Source organism: Lycorma delicatula, chromosome 10 (assembly GCF_047948215.1).
Source record: "Lycorma delicatula isolate Av1 chromosome 10, ASM4794821v1, whole genome shotgun sequence".
In the NCBI taxonomy this organism is placed as follows: domain Eukaryota; kingdom Metazoa; phylum Arthropoda; class Insecta; order Hemiptera; family Fulgoridae; genus Lycorma; species Lycorma delicatula.
In genome coordinates, this window is record NC_134464.1 from 75144938 (window position 1) to 75171505 (window position 26568).

The following is a 26568-nucleotide window of genomic DNA, read 5'->3' on the forward strand; positions in this document are numbered from 1 at the left end:
TATAACAGTAATGGTTATAGTTAACCTGACACGAGTCAGCAGTCACTCCTGGAAGTTACATAGATGTTCTCAAAATGGAACAGATACCATTCCAGGTTTGTTAAGGAAAATGAGGAGCAAAGTCCTTTCCCATTACCTTTTTCGCAGAGATTGTTTATCTGCAAGCCACATCTCCTGAAATGCATGTGATATTCAACTCTACAAAGAGATAATTTTATTCTCTTCACCAAAGGGACAGATTGAATAACAAACACCAAGCAAGGAAGCAAATTTAAACAGATGTTTTACATGCATCACACCCATAAGAAACACTAGATCTAACATGCATACATATGCACAAGAAATTTGATAAATTAATCGATTACTAAGGCTATTTCAAAACTGATCATTTTTATGTTACTAATGTTTCAGCCGTTCCTTTTGAAAAAATTCAAATTATACGATACATGTGGTATAAATAATCTACATGGAATGCCTGGAATATTGGCAGGAATTACTGGTGCAATTGCAGCATGGCTTGCTAGTGAAAAAGAATATGGTCTCAGGTTAGTATTAAATTATGTATTTTAATATTGATGAATTTAAATCGCATAAAATAGTTTATTACACTCTGGTTATACCACCGACAAATTTGTCAACATTACTGTTTGTTATGGTTCATGTTACAGGATAATTTAACAATTTAATAGATTATTATTTGTAAATTAGTCTTATCTGATAATACTTAATGTTATTGTAAGTTATTCTGAAATAATGGCTTTACTAACATTATACATTTTATTACTAAATAAAACTACTAATGTTCAATATGTTAATATAATATCATCAGTCGCTTTTAAAATTAGAATTTTAATTATTTTTTTTAATTAATCATTAGACTACTCAGAAAATTTAAAAGATAATACAAACTGATAGGGATTGGTAGTCTTGTACATTCTCAGTTCGACCATTCCTGAGATGTGTGGTTAATTGAAACCCAACCACCAAAGAACACCGGTATCCATGATCTAGTATTCAAATCCGTGTAAAAATAACTGGCTTTACTAGGACTTGAACGCTGTAACTCTCGACTTTCCAAATCAGCTGATTTGGGAAGACGCGTTAACCACTAGACCAACCCGATGGGTTCAATTTGATGGACTGAAACAATAAATGAAACCATACAAAATTATAAAAAGAGATACAACTCTTAACATGGGTGGCATATGTTACCCTAACCTTCGTGACCATTAAAATCTCACACACTTAACATTGATTCATTTAAATATTAACAAATAAAATATTAAACAAACTAACAAATTAAAATAGTAAAAATTAGAAAAGTTTGTAAATCATAAAATTTGAAGGGCTAGAAACATAATCACATTCAATATAATTTTAATTTGATTCAAATCCAACTTTGATGTAGCTAGTATTCCATCAATTACACTCTAAGCATCTGATTTTTTTTCAGAAATTTAATGGAATCAGTCACCTCTGAGGCAAAAGTTATAACATATTTCAAGATTATAGTCCAGGCAGTAAACGTTTTAAAATGTACATATTTGTACTTTTTTTATATATGATCGTTAATTTTTGCTTTAATGCCTCCAGAATATCATCAGAAATGATTATTTTGTAATGTGCCAGTTGAAAAAGGTGTGCTTAAATTTTTATTAAAATGTAAAAAATAATGCAAAAATATCCATTTTTCTCTCCTATTTCCCTAGACAACTCGATAATTGTTCATTTTAGAATTTCAACAAAATCTGTCTTGACAGTTTTTGCATAATAATTTTCCAAACCGGATTTAACATTTTTCAAACTGTGTACAGCCTAACTATATAAAAGGAACAAATTCATTTTGAAAATTTTAAATAAGTTTATTAGGAGAGTCTACGGAATATTTCAAACATACTCACAATTTTAACAAAATTGTTTTTTTTTTTAATCATGTCTTGTAAAATCATACAGGCAAATACGAATTATTGCTAAATATCGGACTATTAATTTATCGATAATAATTTATTCTAAAAGTTCCACAATGGCAGTCAACTATGATCAGTTATATCGAAATTAACAAATCGAAACTTTAAAAAAAAAAAAACAAACATCTTTCCGAGTTCTTTTAAGCTGTGCTTTTTAAAATTAATTGCTATAAAAATTTGTGAAAATATTCAATTAATTTAAAAGCAAAAGAAATTGCAAGTTTGAGTGCTATTTTATATGTGATTAAATTTTGAAGTATCTAGAGACTTCATGTCAGGCTCTACATGAATTTGGAAAAATTGCATTTTTTCTCTTTTAAATCTGGATTGAAAAATTATTGTGCAAAAACTGTCAGGTTAATGACATGTTAATCATATCAAAAAGGTCAAGGCAAAATCTGAAGGTCCTATGTATAATTTAAGTACTAATAAAAAATTCAAAAAAAAAAAGACTTTTTGGAAATTGTTTTTGACATTATTGCTATTTTTGCATCAATAATAACAGATTTTTCAATTCAAAACGGACGATAATGTGTGTAAAATGTAATAAGAAAACTTTTTTCTCTTTCAAACTTTTCTCTAAAATTATCTAGGGAAATAGGAGAAAAATTGATATTTTTGCAATTTTTTTTACATTTTGTTTAATAAAGATTTAAGCACACCATTTTCAACTGGCGCAAAACAAAATAATCATTTCTGATGATATTCTGGGGGCATTAAAGCAAAAATTAGCGATCATACAGAAAAATTCCAACTCAAAAGACCCCGCCTGGACTATTATTGGATTAGCTATTTCTGAAATATAAAGATACATACAAACATAGACTGTAATTAATTGTTTTCCAAGATTTTTATATTTATTAATTCCGGGACCCTAATACAAGAAATGTAAAAATCCGTAGGGATCATTATTTTACAGCAAATTTATTATTTCTTTATTAGTTAGATATTATAAGAGCTGTAAATTAAAAACAAATTATTTTATTTTATTAGAATAGAAAGGTGATGACCATGTATATGAGATTAAGAATAACTTATTAATAAGCATCACAGCAGTAGAATTATTATTATAACTGTCAAAGAAATAAAGAAGAACACTTCTGTTTTTTTTTAAGTTTTCACAGTGCACACTGCTTCATCAGGTGAACAAATATAAAATTAGTCAATTGTTAAAATTTTTAAGTTTCTCGGTCAATGAGCAATTTACAAACCAATTAACAGTTTATAAGATTGTTGCTATTGCCAACTGGTGGTACTATTATGAACAATTTTGAATTTAACTAACTTATTTAAATAAATAATTATTTGTGCTGGCCTCCATGGCATGAGTGTTAGCATCTTGGTCTTTCATCCAGAAGTCCTGGGTTTGAATCCTGGTCAGACACAGCATTTTTCATATGCTACATTTCCATATCCCACGCACCAGCTTCAAGCTTATGTGACGATATCGTAAAGCAAAAAAAAAAAAAAAAAAATGTGTTAGCCATTATGGATTCACCATTAAATAGCATAATGGCTGAAGAATTTATTCAAAATATGGAAGATATAGTAAACTACAACATAAAACAAACAGAATAAAATTATGGATGATTATATAATTCTGAAAAAATTAAATGGCTTCTATGGAAATATTACACATATACTAAAAATATAAAATAATACCATACATTTTTTAGATATAAATATAAAAAAGAATAAAAATAAATTACATTTAGGAATATAAAGAAAATCCATATTACCCATAATAAATCCATACATCCACATCAATAGAAAATTTCAAGTTACAGGGTTATGATTTACAGAGCTTTAAAACATTTAAACAATAAAGATAAATTCAATGTTATAAAATATATTGCTATAACGAAAAAATTAAATTAAAAAATTCACATTTAAACATAAAAACACAAATTAAAAATTACTACATTGAAACAATTGAAAAATTACTCACACTACATACCCAATAACAGATAATAAAATTACCTACAATATAACATGATATGAATGAGGATGATACGTATGAGTTAAATTAAGTGTAGTCTTGTCCAGTCTCAGGTCGACCATTTCTGAAATGTGTGGTTAATTGAAACCCCAACCATCAAAGAACACTGGTATCCATGATCTAGTATTCAAATATATATAAGTATGCCTTTACTAGGATTTGATCCTTACAACTCTCAACTTCGAAATCAGCTGATTTACAAAGACATGTTCACCACTAGACCAACCCGGTGGGTGATGTGTTCTGCCTAGCCACCTCTGTAACCACATTACAAAAATCGCTACTAACACAAACACGGTGCACTCAAATAACAATTAACATGTAAACTAAATGAGATACCAACAATCCAAGAACATGTGGTTACAGAGTTTATATGAAATACAATGATTCCAACCGCATGTCACTAAATATCTCTGTTGGCGTGTAATTAAAAATATTCAGTTATTTTCTGAACAGACCTCGTATAAATGTGAAAAACAAAAGTCTAATTATGCTAATCTCATGTACAAAAATAAGAACACATTTCCAAAATTAGAAGATAAATCAATACTAGAAGTAAACAAAATCTATAACCAAACTCTTGAAAAGATATATACAATAAAGAAAATATTATAAATGAATAAATAAATTTTGATAATAATTAATCGATCAGGAAAATAATGAAATCCATTTAAATAGCTAATTTTATTCGTAATCATACCACCAGATAGAAATAGCAGTAGCCTTATATTGATTGGTTTGTATTTTGCTCAATGACTGGAAAGTACTTCTTCTAAAATTATTAACAATTGAATATATTATAATTTTATATTTGTTCACCTGATGAAGCAGTGCGCACTGTGAAAATATTTGTGAAATTTAAAAAAGCAAAAAAACAGTGTGTTCTTTATTTGAATAAATTATATAAATATATTAATTTATCAAAAATTGTATATAACTACATTCGAAATAAAATATATACCCTTCTAAACCGCCTTTGTATGTCTGCCTTGTATGTCCGCCTTTGTCTGTGTGTGTGTGCGTCCCCCTTAGCTTATCACCAGAATGTACAGATCACTAGCGGAAAATCCCGATTCGTTAGTACATATCTCGGTGGTGATTAGGTATACTTGCTATATTATTATATATCGATATACCGTATATACATACATCGAAGTTTAGTACTTTTTAACCGGATCCGAATTCTCGGGACGAAAATCGCAAATATTTCGAAAACGGTCGGTCCTAGCGCTCAGAAAAACTTTTTCGAAATCCCTTAGATGCTTCCAGTGGGATGATAATATTTTCAAATCCCCCGCCGTTTGAAAATTGGGGAAAGGATGCGATAGGGTGTCCCGTAATATCTCGGCAACCGCTCGTCCGATTTTCACGATTCAAATGGCGTATGTATAAGCAGGTCGAGCGCTAACTGTTTACCTCATCGGGTACACTCTTGATCGACCGGATCTTGGTGACCGGAAATTATATGGTTTGGCCCTATATTTTGATTGCACTCAACCAGCGTAAAACGTACCGATCCGATCTTTCGTTGAATACGCCCACACCTTTGCGCTAGCGCAGCTGTAAAGTATAAACTTATGAAGACTAAAAAGTAGAAAATTAAAAAAAAATATATAAAAACTTTATAAAAACCACTCTATTAAACGTACTAAAATGTAAAAAATAATTTTAGGACGGTATCTCAGAATGGATTTAACAAGCTTTGATGGTGATATGTAAGATTACGTTGAAATCATAACTTCAAATTAAAAATTTGTTGTTTTTGCCAATTTTTTCTTATGCGTGATGGGGTTCAAAACACACTTAAAGAAAAAAGAATGGGGTGCAAACACACGTAAGAAAAAATTGGCAAAAACATTAATTTTTAATTTGAAGCTATGACTTTATCTTACATATCCCCATCAAAGCTTGTTGTCAAACCCATTCTGAGACATCGTCCTAAAATTATTTTTTACCTTTTAGTGCGTTTAATTATTTAAGAGTGGTGTTTTAAAAAATTGTTTTACATATTTTTTATTTATTTATGCGATTGTTTTTCTTCATAAAATAATGAACTATAACAAAAAAGTAGGCACCGGAAAGTACCGATAACTAGCAGAAAATACAAATTCGTTAGTATCAATTTCTAGAGTTAAATTTCTAATTTAACTTTCGTTATATTAATTTTCATCATTCAAAAAAAAATATTTTTACACAAGAGGTAATCAATTTTGAACACCTAATAATCCTATTCCGAAATGCCGCCCGCCAGGGCAACCCGTTCTTAGGCCCTAGCTACGGAGGCGTGCCCTGCAGCTAATTACCTATTAAAAATATTAAATGCCAGATACATTATAATAAAAAATAATAAGACTTACCACAGCACTTTCAAAAAGTTTTCTTATCATCAGCATAAAATTATTATAAAACATAAACATATTAAGTTAACATTTTTTTAACTTGACGGTAAATAATGAAATTATTCAATTATCTGCCATTTTAATAATAGTAAATAATAACAATGAACAATTTGGTTAATTATTTTTTGTTGACTAGAAAACTTCTGAAACTATGTTGTGTTTAGTGTTCTTACATCTTTATTTAATCCAAGCTGGTTGGTTTAAATGTATTAATAAAATGTAGAGGCTAAACATTTTGAAAAAAGTAAACGAGTATAATATTTCTTTATATAAAAAGAAAGATTAGGATGTTAAAGTTAAAAGCGTAGTACATATCAGAAAGGATTGCTAAGTACTGCTTTATTAATAAACTGGAACAAATCAGTTGAATGAATTATTAAAAAATTCTAAAAGTATGAATGACTTAATTGTACATACATTAACAAGACTTATTAGTATCATATTTAAGTTAATAATTTAAATCTATATATTATATTATTTTTATAATTTACTTTATATTTTTTTTACCAAGAAGTCAGAGTTCAACAAAATGACAGAATAAAACTTCTACAAACACACAGCACCGTTATGTATATTTTGACACCTTCTCATTATTAAAATGTAACTAATTATACTGCTCATTTGGCAAAGAGAAATAAAACATGTATAACATTTTTAAAAACATATTCAAAGTTATTTCTCATGTTGAAATAAAGAATAGCAAATTAACAAAATCAGTAGGAACACGAAAATGGAGAAGATTGTTAAAATCAAATTTAAAAAAAAGTTAAAATTATCATTAATTTATTGATTGAATATAGTGAGGTCCTGTTTAACTATCAGTTAAAACAAATAGGATCCTTGCTACAGACAGAATGAATACCATATCTTCTACAATCAATTACTACAGACACTTAATTGAAACCAACAATTTTGTGTAATAATTAATTTTCACTTTATTATTATTCACATGTGTTATTCAGATTATTTAAATTGCATCACAGAGCTTTATTTCTTAAATTAATTCCAAACAACAGTTTCCTACTGTGCATAGAAATACTAATAAATGGGAGAACTAACGTTATCTGATGTCTACGAAATATAATCTGTTAGTTTATTCTTTCTTTTATTTTTGCAGTCTGTACCTGCAGTTCCCTGCAAGAGCACCAATTAAAGATTCTATTGAATTGGGAATAATTCAAGGTAAAATGACTGAAGTAAAACCAGGGGATGGTAGATCAGGTTTTGAACAAGCTACTTTTCAATTGTTACAACTTGTTATTACCTTTAGTATTGCTATCATAGGCGGCATAATTACAGGTAAGTTTTAAAAAATAATATTTAATTACAACTGCAGATAAAAATAACAATATTAAAATAGTATTCATTTTTAAAGAAACAGTTGAGTGACCTGTGATGACAGCTTTCTAATAAAAAGGGCTGCCACTTTTTAATGTGATTTATTAAATCTTATGAAACTTGAAAACTTTCAAAAACGTTTATATCAATTATACCCTAACATTCTAGATGTTAATAGTTAAATTGAATGAGTAACAGATTAATAACACCTGGAAAAATAATAATTTTTAAACACAAATACAATCATTTACAATAATATGCAAATTATCCGAACTTAGGAATTTTTTTATTTATTTCTATATTGCAGCTACACTACTTGACCACACCCATTCTTTAAGTTGTTTGCGTAATGCGAGGTTACTGTTCTTAGGTTATTTAGCAATTTTAATGTTATAAATAGTGTTTTGTGAAAATTTATTTCATTTTTTATTACAAAATCATATTTTTGTATTTTTTGTTCTGTGTATCTTGAATATATAATAATGGACATAACTCCAAGAAAGTGTTCGAAAATTGTTTCTCTTTCAGAGTATGCCATTATGACACAGCAAGTAACTTCTCAGCATGGTGTTACTACTGTAACTAGAGACTATCTACTGTACTAGAGACAGTAGATGCTATTTTAAAATAATTTAATGAAACTGGTTCCTTTTCACCTCAAAATAAAGGCAAATGTGGCCATACAAGAAAAACTACTCCAACACAGGATCAATTATTAATAAGAAAAAGTCTACTTGATCCAAAATTATCTGCTATGGACTTAAATAAAAAATTAGGAGCCAGTGGTACAAATTTACACCTGACAACTGTTAGATGCCAAATTCTTGCTGCTGGCCAGAAAGCTTGTCAGCCAGCTAAAAAGTAACTTTTAACACAAGTAATGTGCAAAAAAAAGGTTCTTTAAGCCAAATCACATGTTAACTGGACCTAAGAAGACTGGAAAAATATTATGTTTTTCGATGTGTCACACACATATCTATGTTCAGGGACAAAGGGGCCATACATTAGGAAAAGTATCAGATCGCATCCAATTATTAGTTAAACATTTCAATAAAAAGGTTTTGAGGTTGTTTCACATTTGAAGACAACCCCAAAATGAGTTTGTTACTTTTAGTAGAAGGTATGTTGAAAAATGATAAATAAATCAAGATTCTAAAGTAAAGAATTGTGACACAAATTCAAAAAAAATTTCCACAAGGCAATACAGTGTTCCAATAAAAATTGGTGCCATGCCACACTGCCAAAAAATGGAAACTTTTTTTGAAGAACAAAAAAAAGTGCTCCTGTGGACAGACAGCTCCTCAGACTTAATGCCAATTGAAAATCTTTGAATAATAAAAAAAAACACTTTCAAAAATGAACTGTACCACAAAACTTGGCCTCATTAAAGCAATAATATCAGTATGGTTTCATGAAGAAATAAAACAGAATTTATAGTACACTTGTTGAATTGATGCCAAACTGTGTAAAATAAAGTTATTTTTTATTAAATAACATCTGTATCAGATTTATTTTGCACGCTACTGTATCATACAGTTCTGAAAAAGAACTCTGCAGTACACTAAAGTAAGTCGCCAGATATTTTATGCAGTTTTGTTTATTTAGGCAACTTTAACCCTCATTCATATGAGTATACATGTGATTTATCACCCACATCAGGATGTGTTGTTAATTAGAACACAGTAAGAAAATGTTAATTAATGTAAGTATTAATTAAATTAAGCAGTACAAAATTCACATTAATTACTCTGGAACACATATTAACTTCTGGGAAATTCACTTGTTTTGACATAAAATCTTCAAGGGATAGACACAGAAAACCCCTAAAAACATTACATCCTATTCAGTTTATCTTTACAAAAAACATTTTGATTGAAAAATGACAGACTTTTTCATTTTAATCTAAGAATCTCACAAAATTTAAATAAGGGGAACTGTGTTAGAAATTTTACAAAACAAAATCTCACCCACATATGCTCATTTGTAAGGAACCAATAGAATGAAAAATAATACATGTTTGTTCATTGAAGTATGGTTTAGAACCTAAAGAAATTCATAATCAAAATTAATAATGCTGCCTTCTGTTGCATAGCATAATTATTAGCAAGCTTGAGCTTACCTGGTGAATTAATAATCTAACAAAACAAAAATATTTTCTCATTGCCAACAGTCATGGACAAAAACAGTCAATTTTATAGTTTCATTAAATTCAGATAAGGTCTATTTCTATTTTTATTAAATAATATTAATCTTTTTTTTTATATCTAATTAAAGATCAATTCATTTTTTTTAAGGTATAACTATGCAAGCACTATCAAATTATAAAACATTAGAAATGAAATATTTTGAAGACTATTATTTATGGAAAATGCCAGAAATCAAATCCAATGAAGATTTAACTACGTATTTTAGTAAATCAAAAAGTATTTTTAAAATTCACCCTCAAATTATGCCACAATCTACTAATAATGACAATTCACTAGTGTAATTAAACAATAATCTTTTTTTTTTAAATTCACAGTAAAATGTTATGGTGTTTTTGTGTAGCTATACATGTGATGGCACATATCTTCATTTTAAGATTTATATACACTTTAAGTAGTATTAAAAATCAATCCACTTTAAAGCAGATCATTACTTTAATATCACAGCATGAAAACACCACTTGTAGTTAGAATTTATTATAAAACAGTTTACTAGTATGAAAAATCATTTTATACATTAACAGGTAATAGATTTAATTTTTTTTTAAAACTTACTATCACTGAATCATTTATGCACTATACATTAATAATCCAGGCGGTATGTTTTTGGGTTGGACTTTTTCTATGATTGCTAATTTTTGCTTTAATGCCTCCAAAATATCATCAGAAATGATTATTTTGTTATGCACCAGTTGAAAAAGGTGTGCTTAAATCTTTATTAAACAAAATGTAAAAAAATTGCAAAATTATCTATTTTTTCTCTTTTATCTTTAGATAATCTATAGCTGTTCATTTTAGAGAAAAGATCAAGAGAGAAAAAAGTTTTGTTATTAAATTTCACACATATTATTAGTCGCAAATAAAAAAAATGTTATTATTGATGCAAAAATAGCAATAACTATCAAAAAATGAAAAAAAAAACAAAATTTTTGGGAATTTTTTTTGAGTACTTATACATAGTACCTTCAGATTTTGCCTCAAAAAACTTTTTGATATGATAAACCAACACACAAAATTTTCAACAAAATCTGTCTGACAGTTTTTCATAATAATTAAAAAAGAAATAATGATTTAAAAAAGAAAACATGATTTTTCCAAATTGTGTAGAGCCTTCAAAATCTAATCACCTATAAAAGAGCACCCAACTTTCAAATGCATTTTGAAAAGTTTTAATCTGTTAATTAGGAGAGCCTAGGGAATTTTTCAAACATATTTGCAATTTTTTTTGCTTTTAACAAATTTAATTAATATCTTCACAAATTTTTATCTAAATTAATTTTAAAAAGCACAGCTTAAAAGTACTTGGAAAGATGCTTCTTTAAAAAAAAAGTTTCAATTCGTTAATTATTTCCAGAGATATAACTGATATAGCAATAAATTATCAGAGAAATTAACAGACCTAGCAATAAATCACGTTTCCCAGTATGATATTTGAACTTTTAAGCTTACAAGACATCGATTAAAAACAACAAAAAAACAATAATTTTGTTTGTTAAAATTACAAATATGTTTGAAAAATTCTTCCTAGGTTCCTATATTCTGGAGGCATTAAAGCAAAAATTAGCAATCATGTAGAAAAAGACCAAATATGCCAATTTTAAAACACATACTGCCTGGACTATAACATTTATGCAGTAAAGAGTAAAAATATATGTATATTATTTACAAAAAAATTTAATTCATTGTCAAATTAAACAGTCTAGTTTTTGGATTGAAAACTTACAATACACTGCAGTAATTTACTAGCTGCCAGAGCCAAAATTGCAACAAAATATTTATTCATCTAATTTCCTGTATCAACTGTACAATCTGTAAAAAATATTTTTTTTTAATCTAGGATAGGTAAATGATAAAAATGTTATATAATGGTAATTTTTTGTTTTTGATTTATAACAAGACCCTTTATAAAGTGATCTTTCATAGTTAATTTTTTTGATAGAATGCGTTAATTTTTCCTCATCTTAATGAAATAGTTTTTATTTAAATATCAAAGTAATTATTGTGTATTGATTTTGTAGTAAACTCATAGTACATTTAGTCATTGTATAAAAGTGCATGATAAACAATTAATTATTTTCTCTACAAGTTGTTATTGTAAGTTTTATACACACACACACACAATTATGTACAAGCCACACACTAATAAACATACATGGATGGATACAAGGCACATGAACAATTAAGTGTTTACTCAAGCAGACTGGTCTACTTGACCAAGAAAGTGTTTGTTCACCAATGTCTAGTCATACGTAATGTTAGTTGCTTCAGCTTCTGTACTACCAACTTATAAATTAATCCCTTATACATCACTACAATAACAAGAATCCTACACACAAAGCTGATCTTTAGGACAAAGAATAAAAGTATAAATATAATATTACTTAGTTAAAGAAATACATTTACATGATTCACTATCAGATATATAAAAGAAATATTTTTACATGTTTTATTAATTTAAATCTACTTTTTATACATCTTCCAAGTAGTTGCATACAACACATGTTTGAACACATCACTAACAAATAGCAGACATAATTCAACGAGGAAAATCTTTTTAAACCATACTGCTTAGTTGAGATAATTATCTAAATTGATCATGTTGAAATCAAATAAGGCAATTAATTTTCACTGATAAGCCACATAAAAACAAAAAAAAAGTAATTCATAAATGTAAAAAGCTATTCAATTGTAAAAATAATATTCAACTTGCTTTCATGACACAATACAAAACAATTACAATAAATGCAAAACTAAAACAATGCCCTAGAATAAACAAAACTATTCTGACTATACTAAGTTCTGTATATGACAAAGTTCAGCTTCAAAAAAGGCATAAAGAACACATAAAACCACCTTATCAATAATAAGTAAATAGTCAATCAATAATTGTTAACAATCTCATAGATGCAAATCACAAATCTTACAACATTAACAATCTCATCTAACCATATTTGAACATTATAAAATACACACATGCACACAATATTATGATAAATAAACAGATATATTTCAAATCTATTGACTGACTACATACTAAATAAAAAAATTCTCTAATTAAAAACACTTACGAAACTATAAAACTAAATAGCAATATTTAAAGTAAATTTTGTTAGGTCTTTTTATTAAAAATTAATAGTTTTATGTAATAATACATATTTTTTAGTGGGGGGGGTGAGGTATTTAATGTATAATTTACAAGCTTAAAGCATGTGTGAAAATAGAACTGAAATTTTATACCATATGAAAAATGCCATTCCTGACCAGGATTCGAATTTGGGACCTTCCACATAAAAGGCTGAAATGTTACCACTTTGCCATGGAGGTCAGAAGAATGGGGTATTTATTGTATATATCCTTATTAAAAAAAAATTAGAGATAAGCAGAATAAAAGGTAGAAGGAATTTTTTATGTTCATCTCCATCATAATTGGTGATGACAATTTCAAATTTTAACGTGTAAAGACACACCAAACCAAATTTTACAACAAAATACTTAGCTACATGTTAAAAAAACCGAAAGAAATGTGTGATTTGAATTAACGGTTCAATTTTTGTAAGTTGACATTTTATAATGTTCACATTAAGATGTGGTCCTAAGAATTTATATCAATGACTGAGATGGTAAACATATCTCTCTATAATTTTCAATTTTAAAATTAAACAATTGTGAAGTTGTAAAATTTTACAATTTTTTTTAAATTTTGTCTTATCTTAGCCTTTATTGCATTACATTTAGAAAAAAACTTTACTTATCAAATTTGTTAAGCTTAACCTTATGAATATTTTTACAAAATTGTTTTTTAAAATTTATTCCCCACCAATAAAAAAAAATATATATATATTTTTTCACCCTATCTCTTTCAGTTTCTATCATTAATAGCTGGGAAAATTATGCAAATCTTTTTCAGATTTTTTTTATAACAAACTGAAGTGCACTTAATAAACAAACATACCACTTTCAATCCATCCAACAATCTTCTTCAGTGATTCATTCTTCCTTTAACGATCTTCCTAAAATCTTCTATGCAATTTTATTTATGGTTCAATTTTCATAAAGGAGATTAACAATACATAAATAAAAATACAATTAAAAATTAGTTAAGGAGATATAGATTCACTATTAAGAAAAATCTGAACTGAAAAAATTAAACTTAATGAAGTGCGCTAGAAAGACAAGTTTAACTGTGTGAGGAGGGATCAAAATATTCCTAACCTAACCTTGACTCATAAAAAATACTTAACCTATTTAGTTCCAATTTATTTTTAATAAACACCATAAATCCTCTTGTTGCATTTCTTTTGATCTGTCCCCTGTTTGAAAAGTTTAAGAAAGTAGCATCCTTAATGTTAAAATAAAATTACAAAAACTGAGGAAATTACTAATAAAATATTTCTTATAGTACCAAAGTTAGCAATATTAGTTTTACAGAATCCAGTTCACATTTATTAGTGAGTGGCCAATGATCACAGCAGTTGAATTACATTCAAAATTTATAAATAAAAATAACAAAATTAAGTACTTAAATTGAAGATAATAAACCAGAAAAAAGGAAAAATATTAAGATTACAAATCATAAATAAATATACAAAGTAATTTTGATGTTTAGTACAAAATGGTGCAAGCAAGGAAAGTTTCAACCAAAAAAGAAGGTACATTTTTTCTAGATAAAATTAAAAATAAGAAAGAAGCTCCTAAAAATATATATTCTCAAGTATGTTGAGAACCAAAGAATTATGAAAAAACTAGTATCAGTGTAATTATAAACCAATTATCAATGAAAAGTCTAATAATACTTTCAACAAATATTATTATTCTCATATTATTACTGTTCTCTCAATTATTATTAATCCATTTCTAACAAAGTATGTTCCTATCTGTTTTTGTTTTTTTTCATAAATTTTCTTCTATAAATAAATTTTATGATGATCATCATAACTGAGGAAGTTTCTATAATTAAATTTTAATAAATGTTTTATGTTTAATACTTAAAAACTGTCCTGTAATAAATATTATTCTTAAAATAATTTCAATATATATAAATCTATTAATTTAGATATAGTATAAATTAATATAAATAATAATGATTGATAATTGATATACAATAATAATTTATTTATTTATTTATTTTGTTTTTTGTGCAACAGAACAGCTTTACAAAGCCTTCATATGTTGCACAGTATCACATGAAAAATAATAATAATAATAATACGAAAGTTAAATATATATAAACTTCATTATAAATATAGTGTATTGCATAACAAAATATATATAGTTTTAAGTCTTTAAGGGATTATTTTTATGCTTTAAAGTCCCCTTACATTACATGACCATTATTTGATGGCCAATCAAATCATACTCAATTTCTGTTAATCGTAAATTATAGTCTCATATGACGGTTCCCCTTTTCAGTATCTGTTACAATTTTTTCAGAATCTGCAAATTTTATAAAAAAATGTCAGTGGTGAAAATGAGTTTGTTAAGGGTTTTAATAAATCTCTATTGGGTTCCTACATAAGCTACATTAGAATAATTTATTTATGTTGTGTTTTGGCAGTTGTATGACATATTTTTTTTTAACTATTAAAAAATGTGTTTTTCCATCATTTTGAGTTTTTAAACTTGATTTACAAAAATATTTTTATATTTTAGTAAACCTTACATTAGTGCATTTGAACCAAGTTGATAGCTTACGCGCTGTTATTGTGTAATGATTATTATAACATTTTAATCTTGGTTGCTATTTTGAGGTGAACCTGATGGCTGATCACAGCCATTCATGATTTTTGTAATTCTCTAATAATGTTTAATCCAAATTCAAAATCCAAGACAAGACGTGTTCACACACATAATATATTGAATTCAATAAAAAAAACTGTTTGTTTATTGAAAAGCATAACTGCTTAGAAAAGTGTTTTACAGGATTATTTTGAAAATTAGCTGAATTAATACATTTATTATTAATGGAGAAGAATGAAGTTTGTGTCTGATTTCTTTTAGGGTTAAAAAAAAGTTTAGTTTATATATGCATGCACTATCAGAAAGGAATTTTAAAGGATGTAAAGTTAAAGAAAAATTTTTTTGTATGATTAATTCATAATATAACCTCACAGCTTGTATACATAGGAATATGGAATAAAAATTTTTACTACAGGGTGATTCAAAGAAACGGGAAATTTTGAAAGTTGTGTTGGTAGCTGTGGGCGATTGGTACCACTTGATAAGTGGCGCCAGCCTCTCTAACCTAACCTGCCATTCAGTTGTCATGGATCCTTGGAGTGGTGCGCAACATGCATTTGCTATCAAAGCGTTTTACAAAAACAATGACAGTGTGGAGGGAGCGCGTAGAGAATTTCGCAGTCATTTTGATCTTTTCCTTTCTTTTTCCTGTTTAGCCTCCGGTAACTACCGTTTAGATAATTCTTCAGAGGATGAATGAGGATGATATGTATGAGTGTAAATGAAGTGTAGTCTTGTACATTCTCAGTTCGACCATTCCTGAGATGTGTGGTTAATTGAAACCCAACCACCAAAGAATACGTATCGTATCCACGATCTAGTATTCAAATCCGTGTAAAAATAACTGGATTTACTAGGACTTGAACGCTGTAACTCTTGACTTCCAAATCAGCTGATTTGGGAAGACGCATTAACCACTAGACCAACCCAGTGGGTTAGTCATTTTAATCTGGGAGGCACGACCGTGTTCCATAAACACATGCAATTAAAACATAGATATGTAATTTTGAGGAAACTGGTTCAGCAATGAAAAAGAAACCTCCAGGCCGTGAGCGAACCAACCGTACACCACAGAATGTTCAAGCTTTACAAGATGCTGTCACACGAAGTCCACATCGGTCAATCCATCGTCTCTCAGCATCTTTACAATTGCATAGTTCAAGTGTTCGAAGAATGTTAGTGAAGGACTTGCAATTCCATCCATACAAGTTGCAGATCGTCCAGGAACTGAAACCAAATGATACAGTTGTGCGAGCACAGTTCTGTAATGTAATGCTTCAGAAGATAAATGATAACGAAGAGTTTGTTCACAAACTGTGGATGTCAGACGAAGCGCATTTCCACCTCAGTGGATTTGTTAACAAGCAAAATTTCAGTTACTGGGCACAAGAAAATCCTACGCAGCTACACCAGCGTCCAGCCAGAAAGTGACCGTGTGGTGTGCTATGTCATCTTACGGTGTTATAGGCCCTTATTTTTTTGAGGATGACAACGGTCTTGCGATTACAGTGACATCGGCTCATTACGTAGCCATGCTTGAAACCTTTGTTGTGGAACAACAAAAGAGATTTCCACCAATTCTTAACACAGCCTGGTTTCAACAAGACGGAGCAACATCACATACTGCATGAATATCGATGGCAGCAGTACGCCGATTGTTTGGACAATGTGTCATTTCACGAAATGGTGACATTAGATGGCCTCCCAGATCGCCTGATCTCTCAGCTTGCGATTACTTTTTGTGGGGTCATCTTAAAAGCAAAGTGTTCCACAGTAGACCTGCTACAACGGAAGAACTGAAGGCAATGATCCGAGAAGCAATTGCTGAAATTCCAGTTGAGATGTTGCGTCAAACCATGAACAATTTAACGAAGAGACTTCGTGAGTGTTTACGTAGAAGAGGTCACCTGCAAGATGACATCTTTAAAAAATAAACTAAAATGTATGTATCCTAAAATGGCAACATTTGTACAATTACATGAAATAAAATTCATTTTATAAAAAAAATTTTCATTAACGTTATTTAATTTTTTAAATTTCCCGTTTCTTTGAATCACTCTGTATATGAAAAAAGCAAAGTCTAATCAGAATTTTTAAATTTGGGATCTTCAGGATAAGCTGTGGAGGCAAATGGAAAATTTTAATTAATCTTTTATTTTAATTAATAGGAATACTATTTCAAACTATAAATCGATGCTGCTTAATGCTACCATTTCAGTTCCGTTTAACCCAAAGTGGGGTTAAATACATAAATACACTCTGAAAATTGTAATCATATTACAGCTTCTTGGCATTTCTGACTTTTACATTTGCTCTACTCTCAAATGTTTCTTTCATTCCTTAATTACGTCTTCTACATGTAATTCAAAACAATTGAGTTTATTTGTTTCACTACTTTATTCCATTTCTTTAATATTTATTAAGTACAGTTATTTGTTTCTTTTTTTTAAACAGGCATAATCCTGAAATCTCGATTTGTAAATTCAATACCAGAAGGAGGAGCTTTTCAAGACGAGATTCATTGGGAAGTACCAGAAACAGAAAGCTTACATAAAATAAAAATTGAAAATCATGAAGCAAAGATTGAAGAAGAGAAATGTTGATAATAAAATACAATTAAATTATATTTTAACATAAAATAATGTATAATACAGTTAAGACTTTTTTTTATAATTTTTTAGCTTTTTTTATTTTTTAAATACAACTACAATAAATGTACTTTTTAAACTATAATAGTTTGTTAAATAATAACTAAATACAGCTGAAAAATGACTGTTCATTATCACACAAATTTGACAAAATAAATGTAAATGTATTGTTTTATAAATTATTTCAACTACTCTTTAATTGTAATGTGTTGTATACTTGCCTCATATTCCAGAGTTAACATAGTCATTATCACTCATAAACCCTTTTTTATACCTAATTTTTTTCAGTTAAATATTATGTCACAATTATTTTTTATTTTGTTGTGGACTACTAAGGTTTAAAAGGTTAAAGATTTAGTTGAGGATAAGTTTAAGTTTGAATGTAAGTTTAATCTCTGAATCGCCCTACACTCAATATTGAATCACTAGAGGATGATATTAAATTTATATAATTCTATAATTGCAGAAAAAATATCAGAAAATGCTTTTGTTTAATAAGAAATAAGGTAAATTAATAACAATCAGTTTGTTTCATGACTCCCAGGTTCAAACGATTAGATTTGAATGTCTATTAATTGCATTTACAGTCAGTAAATCTTAGAATCCCTCCCCCCCCCCAAAAAAAAAAGTAAAAACTGTTTCATTGTTGTAGGTAAAATAATTATTTTACCTACAACAATGAAACAGTTGAAAAATTATTTCCATAACTACTAAAAAAAAAACAACAAAACATACATACATGGATGTGTTTAATAAATAGATTAACCAACTTTTTAAAAATTTAAATTAATATATTTTTTTATAGATTCATATTATACATATTATACATGCTAGCTAAATAAGTTTAAATGTTGGTAATGAGAGTACTCATTATTTTTGAAATATTTTATTTCTTTACAGAATTTGGTAAGATGTGATCTGTTTATTTATTTATTGTAGAAAAGTATTTCACCAATATAAAAATCATAATAAATAATAACCTTTGCCAAGGATCTATAGAACCAATGTAATAAATGTAAAAACAACCAAAATGTTATTTTACATAAGCTTTTATAATGCAAGGTCAATGTGTTGTGTCAAAAGTCAGTATACACTTTAGTCTTTGTCAAAAACATTTAAGTGACAGAGATTGAAGTAGATTCTTAATATATGAAACAAACTGGTGTTGTAAAACACATCTGAAGTAAGCTAGTGCTTACGAATATTTAATTTAATCTCATTAGTAACAAAAAGCTTCATTGCATAACTATGAACTTCTGATTAATGACTATTACACCATGTTTCTACTACATGCAGATTTCATTATTTTATGTACTTATTATTACTATTATTATGTACAGTACTTATGTAATTATATTACAGTACTGCAACGAAGATTACACTGTATGCATAGTTTAATTTTGATGACAAAATATATAGTTCATTTTAATATTTTTATTTGAATGCGCAATTTTTTAAAACAGATTCAACCATGACTAAGGATGCGAGATTCCGCTACTAAAGTACTACAATAAAATTAAAATATGAAATATCTTATCTCATTATTCTGTACTAGGCAGTTTACATTAGTATAATTTAGAATATGTGTACGAGGGACAGAAAGTAAGTTACACCCCTCTATGAAACAAACAAATTTATAAAGCAATTTTTTTTATTGAAAAAAAAACTACATTTTTTTATCTATTTTTCGACATAATCACCAAGCTTTTCTAAACACTTTTCGTACCTTGTGACAAGTTTCTCACTTCTAATCTAATAAAAATTTCATCCAATTTCCTTCAAAAATATAAGAACTGCTTCCTTTAGTTCATCATCATTAGCAAAATGCTCCCCTCCCATCGCAGTCGAAAGGACCAAACAGGTGGTAATTGCAGGGTGTAAGGTAGATGAAACCACATTTCCTACTTGAATTTTTCCAGTAACTCCTTTGTCACATGAGCTGAATGAGTAGTGTTGTCGTGAAGAAAAACAACCCCATCACTCAATCTTCCGGGTCTTTGATCTTTAATGGCTTTATGCAATTTTTTTAAAGTCTCACAGTAAGGTTCAGCATTGATTGATGTTCCTCAGGGCTAAATTCACTGTAGAATTCCCTCAGAATCAAAAAAGACTGTCGCGTGACCTTTTGAACATGTGGGGATGTTTGCGCTTTTTTGGCTGCAGCAAATTTTGTATTCATTCATGTGATGCTCGTTAAGTCTCAGGAGTGTAATGAAGTACCCAGCTATCATCCCCTGTGATGATTTGTTTCAAGAAATGTCGACCAGTCCTGGAATAACGTTGAAGAAAAGAAAGAGCAGACGCAAAATGTTGTGTTTGGGGTTATCGATCAACAGATGTGCTATCCATCATGCAAACATCTTACAGTAACCAAGCTGATCATGAATAATCGCAAACACACTACCATAACTGATGTTAAAACTTCACTTGCAATCTCTCTAATTTTAATGCATCGATCACTCAAGATCATTTCATTCTGCGCTACCCATCGTGGGACGCCCAGCAGCATGCATATATTATAAAGTCAATCTTCATAGAACAACAGTTCTATGAAGTTTTATATATCACTACACAAATGATCATTATAGTTTGATATAGTGATCATTTGTATAGTGATACAGTTGATCATCTGTTTGCAACAATAGGTTAACATTATTCACATTAGTTGCTGTTTATAGCCTGGCTGAAATGAGTGCTACAATAAATAATTGCACGAGCTGTGAAGTGCAATCAATAATTTATCTATTGATGAAAAACAAATCTGCTGCTGATATTCATGGGGAGATTGTCGATGTTTTTGGACCCTTGTTATGTGCAAAAGTAAAGTTCACCAATGGTCTCGTTTGTTTCGTGGAGGAAGAACAAATGTTCACAACAAAGAACACAGTGGCTGCCACCCATTTTCTGTCAATACAGATGAACTGAGTGAAAAAATGTGAATGAAAAAATCTGTGAAAACAGAAGGCTAACTGTTTCTCAATTATTAATTGAATTTCCTTTTGTTTCATGATCAGTAATTTAACATTTTAACTGAAAAATTGGGTTACAGAAAGTTGTGTTCCAGATGGGTACCAAAAATATTGACAGAACTATAAAGAAAAATGTCTTGCTGTAGCTCAAACATTCTTGAAACGGTATGAAAATACAGGTGATGATTTATGGGTCACATAATAATGAGTTTAAAGACAAAGCAGCAATCAATGCAATGGCAGCATTCATCATTTCCAAAAAGTTTAAGCGAGAAAGTTCAGTAAAAAACTTATAGCTAAGGTTTTTTGGGACGCTGAAGGGATACTGCTGATTGAATTTCTTAAATGTGTAAGAACGTTTGTTAATGCCGATACACACTGTGAAATGCTTACAAAACTTAGACGTTCAATTCAAAACAAAAGGCATGGGAAGCTAACTGATGGGATTTTGTTTCTCCACAATAATGCACAACTTCACATAGCAAACAAAACCACTGAACAATTGCAACGATTTTATTGGGAAATCTTCAAACAACCACGTCTTGCACAGAGTGATTTTTCTCCATTTAAAATAATGGCTTGCTTTGTAGAAGTTTTAGGATGATGTGGAATTGCAAAACAGAGTAATTAACTGGTTTAATCAGGGAGAAGAATTCTTTAGTAACAGAATAATAAAGCTGAATTTTGATATCAGCTTACCGTTGATATCAAAAATTTATGGCAGTGGCTGGTGAATATGTAGAAAAATAGTATATATATTTATATATATATATATATACTATTTTTCTACATGTGATATATACACAAACACACACACACACACACACACACACACACACACACACACACACACACACACACACATAAAAACTATATTGCACATTTAATCCTATGATTATTATGTTTTAGTTAAAGGAACTGTTTTAACAAATTATGATCAACCATCTTCAAGAAGCAGCTCCTCTTCATATAAAAATAAAAACTTAGCAAATGAAACATTAGTGGGTATGATTGATTCGGTGAAAAAAATACTTGCTGAACTCGAATCAACTGGTGGAGATAAAGTACAGCCAATATTGGAAGAAAGCAACAAAGGACACAATGAAAATTATAATAATGACTTAAATTATTTAAATAATAATAATAATACTAATAAGAAAATGCAACCACATGAATTCAATAGAAATTTATCATCTTTGAATTTATTTAAACAACCTGTATCATACACCAGCGATGATAATAATGTAAATAATAATTTTATTTTAAATAATGAGTTAATGAGTAATGAAAATACTGATAAAATTAATTTAACACAACAGACACCAGAAGAGAAACCAATAATACCATTGTCATCAAAATCGGTCATCATATTACCAGAAAACGATAATTCACTTATGATAAATGGAATTAAATTTGTTGGCCCATCTTCATTCTTGTCAAATTTAACAGAAAATGAAGTTTTGTTAAAAACTTTACTTAATAGTATTAAAGCTCTTACTGATGGTAATAATAATAAAAATAATAATTTTATGGAATTACCAAAATCAGGATTACCAGCACAAAATACTATAGAAGGAAATAATGATGGCAATAGCAGTGATAATAATGATAATAATAATAATAATAATAATAATAATAATAACAACAATAATATTAATGTATTTGAACATAAAGGTCTTAGAAAATTACCTTTTACTTTACAAGAATGTGAACAAGACCAGAATATCAAACAAAAAGATATTAATTTATCAATGAATAAAAATAAAATTGATAAATTACCTCAAAATACATTAATTGAAGATGAAAGAAATAGAAATTCAAATAATAAAAATGATATAAAAATGTATAAATCATTAAAAAATTTATTACATTTAGATAAAGCACCACCACATTTTATTGGAAGTAAATTGGTCGATAAAATTCAAGATAAAGTAACTTTACACAAAAATGAAGCAATGATTGCTAATAAACTTATAACAAAAAAAGATGGTAGTTACTTTGAAAATCAATTAAATACAACCCCATATAATAAAAAGGAAGTCACGATAGAAACATTATTAAAAAATTTGTACACTATCGACAACAGATCACTTTATTCAAAAACAGATCTATACTACACAGCAAACGAAATAAATAATGAACGAGAATTAATTAACAGTGAAACCAATCCAACATATATTCAACCAGAATGCATAAAAGATGATAATAAATTAACATGTAAACTGGGAAGATTTACCTATATTATTAAAAATGCTGATAACATAGACGATGACGTGCTTGAAAGATTTGTTGCTTTAATTTATCGAAGAAGTTTAGAAGGTGATAAATGTTTCGATATATCTGTTGTAAATCCAAGAACAACTTTAAGTTATTATTCGACTGTAATGCAGATTGAAACAACAACAAAATTTACAGAAGATATAACGCCTATAACTATAGTATGTACACCAATCAAACGAGAAAGAAACCCACTGATATGTTTACAGAAAGGAGCTACTACTGAAAAACCAAGGGAAGTTATCTATAAATGTGAATGGAAGAGAACTGGTATATAATGTTTTTTGATAAACTTTAAATATGTAGAAAATAAACAAATTTAATAATAGATTAAACAGAATAAAATTTAGGACAACTGATTAAAAATCTATATTTGTTACTTAATTTATCGAAGACGTTTAGAAGGTGATAAATGTTTTGATATATCTGTTGTAAATCCAAAAACAACTTCAAGCTATTATTAGACTATAATGCAGATTGAAACAACAAAATTTACAGAAGATTTAATTCTTATAACTATAGTATGTATACCGATCAAACGAGAAAGAAACCCATTGATATGTTTACAGGAAGGAGCTACAACTGAAAAACCAAGGGAAGTTATCTATAAATGTCAATGGAAGAGAATTGGTATACAATGTTTTTTGAAAAACTTTAAATATGTAAAAAATAAACAAATTTAATAATAGATTAAACAGAATAAAATTTATTATGATAACTGATTAAAAATCTATTTCTTTATCAATTATTTTAATTTAATATGTTCATTATCATGGCATTACTGGTGATAACCAAGTAACAATCTCTTGCACCCACAAACTCTTCATATGTGTAAAAGAGCCCAAAACTATTCCTAGTGAATGTGTTTTTTTTTACATCTGTCAGTGTATTGTTTATGGATGATAGTAGGTTATGGATGATTTGGATTATAACCATATTTATGGATGATATTAGTAGGTTAGTTTACATTTTTTTTTAAATTGTATCACTGGTGATACCCATGGGCAGATGATTTATTCTCAGGTGCCCATGAGCATCACAGGTGATACACATGTTCCTCAGATTATATTCTTGTTTATCAGCTGTTTAGCAATGTAAATCAATTGTTTTAATACCAGCTGTTTTACCAAAAAGGCAGGAACACAACTTACCTGTTGGAGTAGTGCCAACTAATTTTATATTGCAACTTTTTTAGAGATTCCTAGTTCCCTGTATCATAACAGGGTGACTGCCATGAGACCTAAATTTAGGTCTCACATAAATAGTTATGGCTGCCGTATGTAAAAATCAAAAACTACGTGAGACCAACGTGAGACCTAAAATTAGGTCTCACGTTGTTGTGTCCTGAGGCCATGAGACCTATAATCAGGTCTCACTAGACCTATAATCAGGTCTCACTGTATTCATTTCTTAATGTAATGAGACCTAAATCTAGGCCACATTGTTTTCTCAGAAAATAATATTTTTTAAAAGAAAAAACTTCAGAGATTATGGTATGTGTAGCATTTATGTACCATAAATATTTAATGAATTACAATATTTTATTATGTTGCTCTTATAAGATTTTTTAAACATACATATTTTACAGTACTAGCAAGTTTGTGGTATTCGATTTTGTATCTCTTTGCGACGAAGAAATCAAGTCATTGTGTATTCCCTAGTTTTGAATTGTTGAGGTTATGTGGTTCTGTTTTGGTTTGAAAAAAGATCTTTTTTGTAGTATTTTTTTATATAAAAATAAGAAAATGGAAGCCAATCATATTGCCGAGTTGCTAGAAATGCCTACATCACCTTTTAGTGATGAAGAAAGTTTATTTGATGATAATCAGTATGATCCAGATTTCACATTGGAAGATGATTTAGAAGTAAGTTCTGATGATGAAGAGGAAACTGACAATGAAGAGGCTGTTGATGAAGATCAGAGTTTCAAAATGTTTATATTGGTAATTCAAAATTAGATTTAGGTATTGGTAGTGAGATCATATTAGATTTACCCGTAGTGAGTGATGTGGTTAATAAAGATATTTTCCAACCGGTTGATGTAAACATTGGAGTTGATGTGCCTACTATCAGTGATGTACCTACTACATCACTAAAAGTGGATGGTAAGTGTTCATGGGTGCCTGTAGGAGAAGAAAATATGCTTGTTCAAATACCTTTTAATCCAGATAACCTAAATTTAGGCATTAATATGGATATTATTGAAACCATGTCTAATGCATCACCCTTTGACTTTTGGAAATTATTTGTGACTGATAATATCTTATTAAAATTAGTAACCGAAACTAATAGATATGCTGCTCAGCAGATCCAGTCCCGCGAGTTCATTTCACCTAATGCAAGAATAAGAAAGTGGAAAGAAACTGATGTTGTAGAAATGAAACAATTTTTAGGTATAGTGCTTTACATGAGATTGAATCCAATGGCTACTATAGCTCATTATTGGCGGACAGATGATTTATATATTTCAGCAATTTGTAAACAAATGAGCAGAAACCGCTTCGAATTACTGCTGAGCTTCTTTCATTGCTCAAATAATGAAAATGCAGCACGTGATGACAGGCTACACAAAATACAAGGAATTATAGATGAAGTTGTTGTAATTTTAAAATGGTTGTGGAGCCTGAACAAGATATGTGAATAGATGAAAGTATTGTTCCTTTTTTAGGAAGAATTTTTTTTCCGTCAGTACATTAAGGGTAAAAGACAAGTACGGTATCAAAATATTTAAATTATGCGTGAAAGACTTTTATACTCTGTCATATAAAGTATACTGTGGTAAAGAGAGAGGAGTAAAAGAAGGGCTTATGTCAGAAAATATTGTCATGGAGTTAGCAGAACCATACCTGAACTGTGGTCGAACATTATTTACAGACAATTTTTATTCCAGTGTTCAGCTTGCTGAGAAATTATTAGACAATGGAACACATCTGGTTGGCACACTTCGAAGAAATAGGAAATTTAATCCACCTGAAGTAATCAATAAGAAACTTCATCGAGGAGAACGTGTTGCTAGTAAAAACAATAATGG

General features: G+C 28.8%; 1 protein-coding gene across 2 annotated transcripts in view; it reads left to right on the top strand.

The window, feature by feature from the left end:
* The window catches only part of Rh50 (Rhesus blood group-associated glycoprotein Rh50), a 223932-nt gene extending 205459 nt beyond the window's left edge, over positions 1 to 18473 (top strand). For both annotated transcript variants that reach the window (XM_075376958.1, XM_075376957.1), the window contains exons 8-10: positions 412 to 545; positions 7483 to 7664; positions 18098 to 18473. In XM_075376958.1, coding sequence (XP_075233073.1) covers positions 412 to 545; positions 7483 to 7664; positions 18098 to 18246 — 465 coding nt within the window. In that variant the 3' untranslated portion in view covers positions 18247 to 18473. The remainder of the gene's footprint in view (positions 1 to 411; positions 546 to 7482; positions 7665 to 18097) is intronic.
* The last annotated feature ends 8095 nt before the right edge of the window (positions 18474 to 26568 follow it).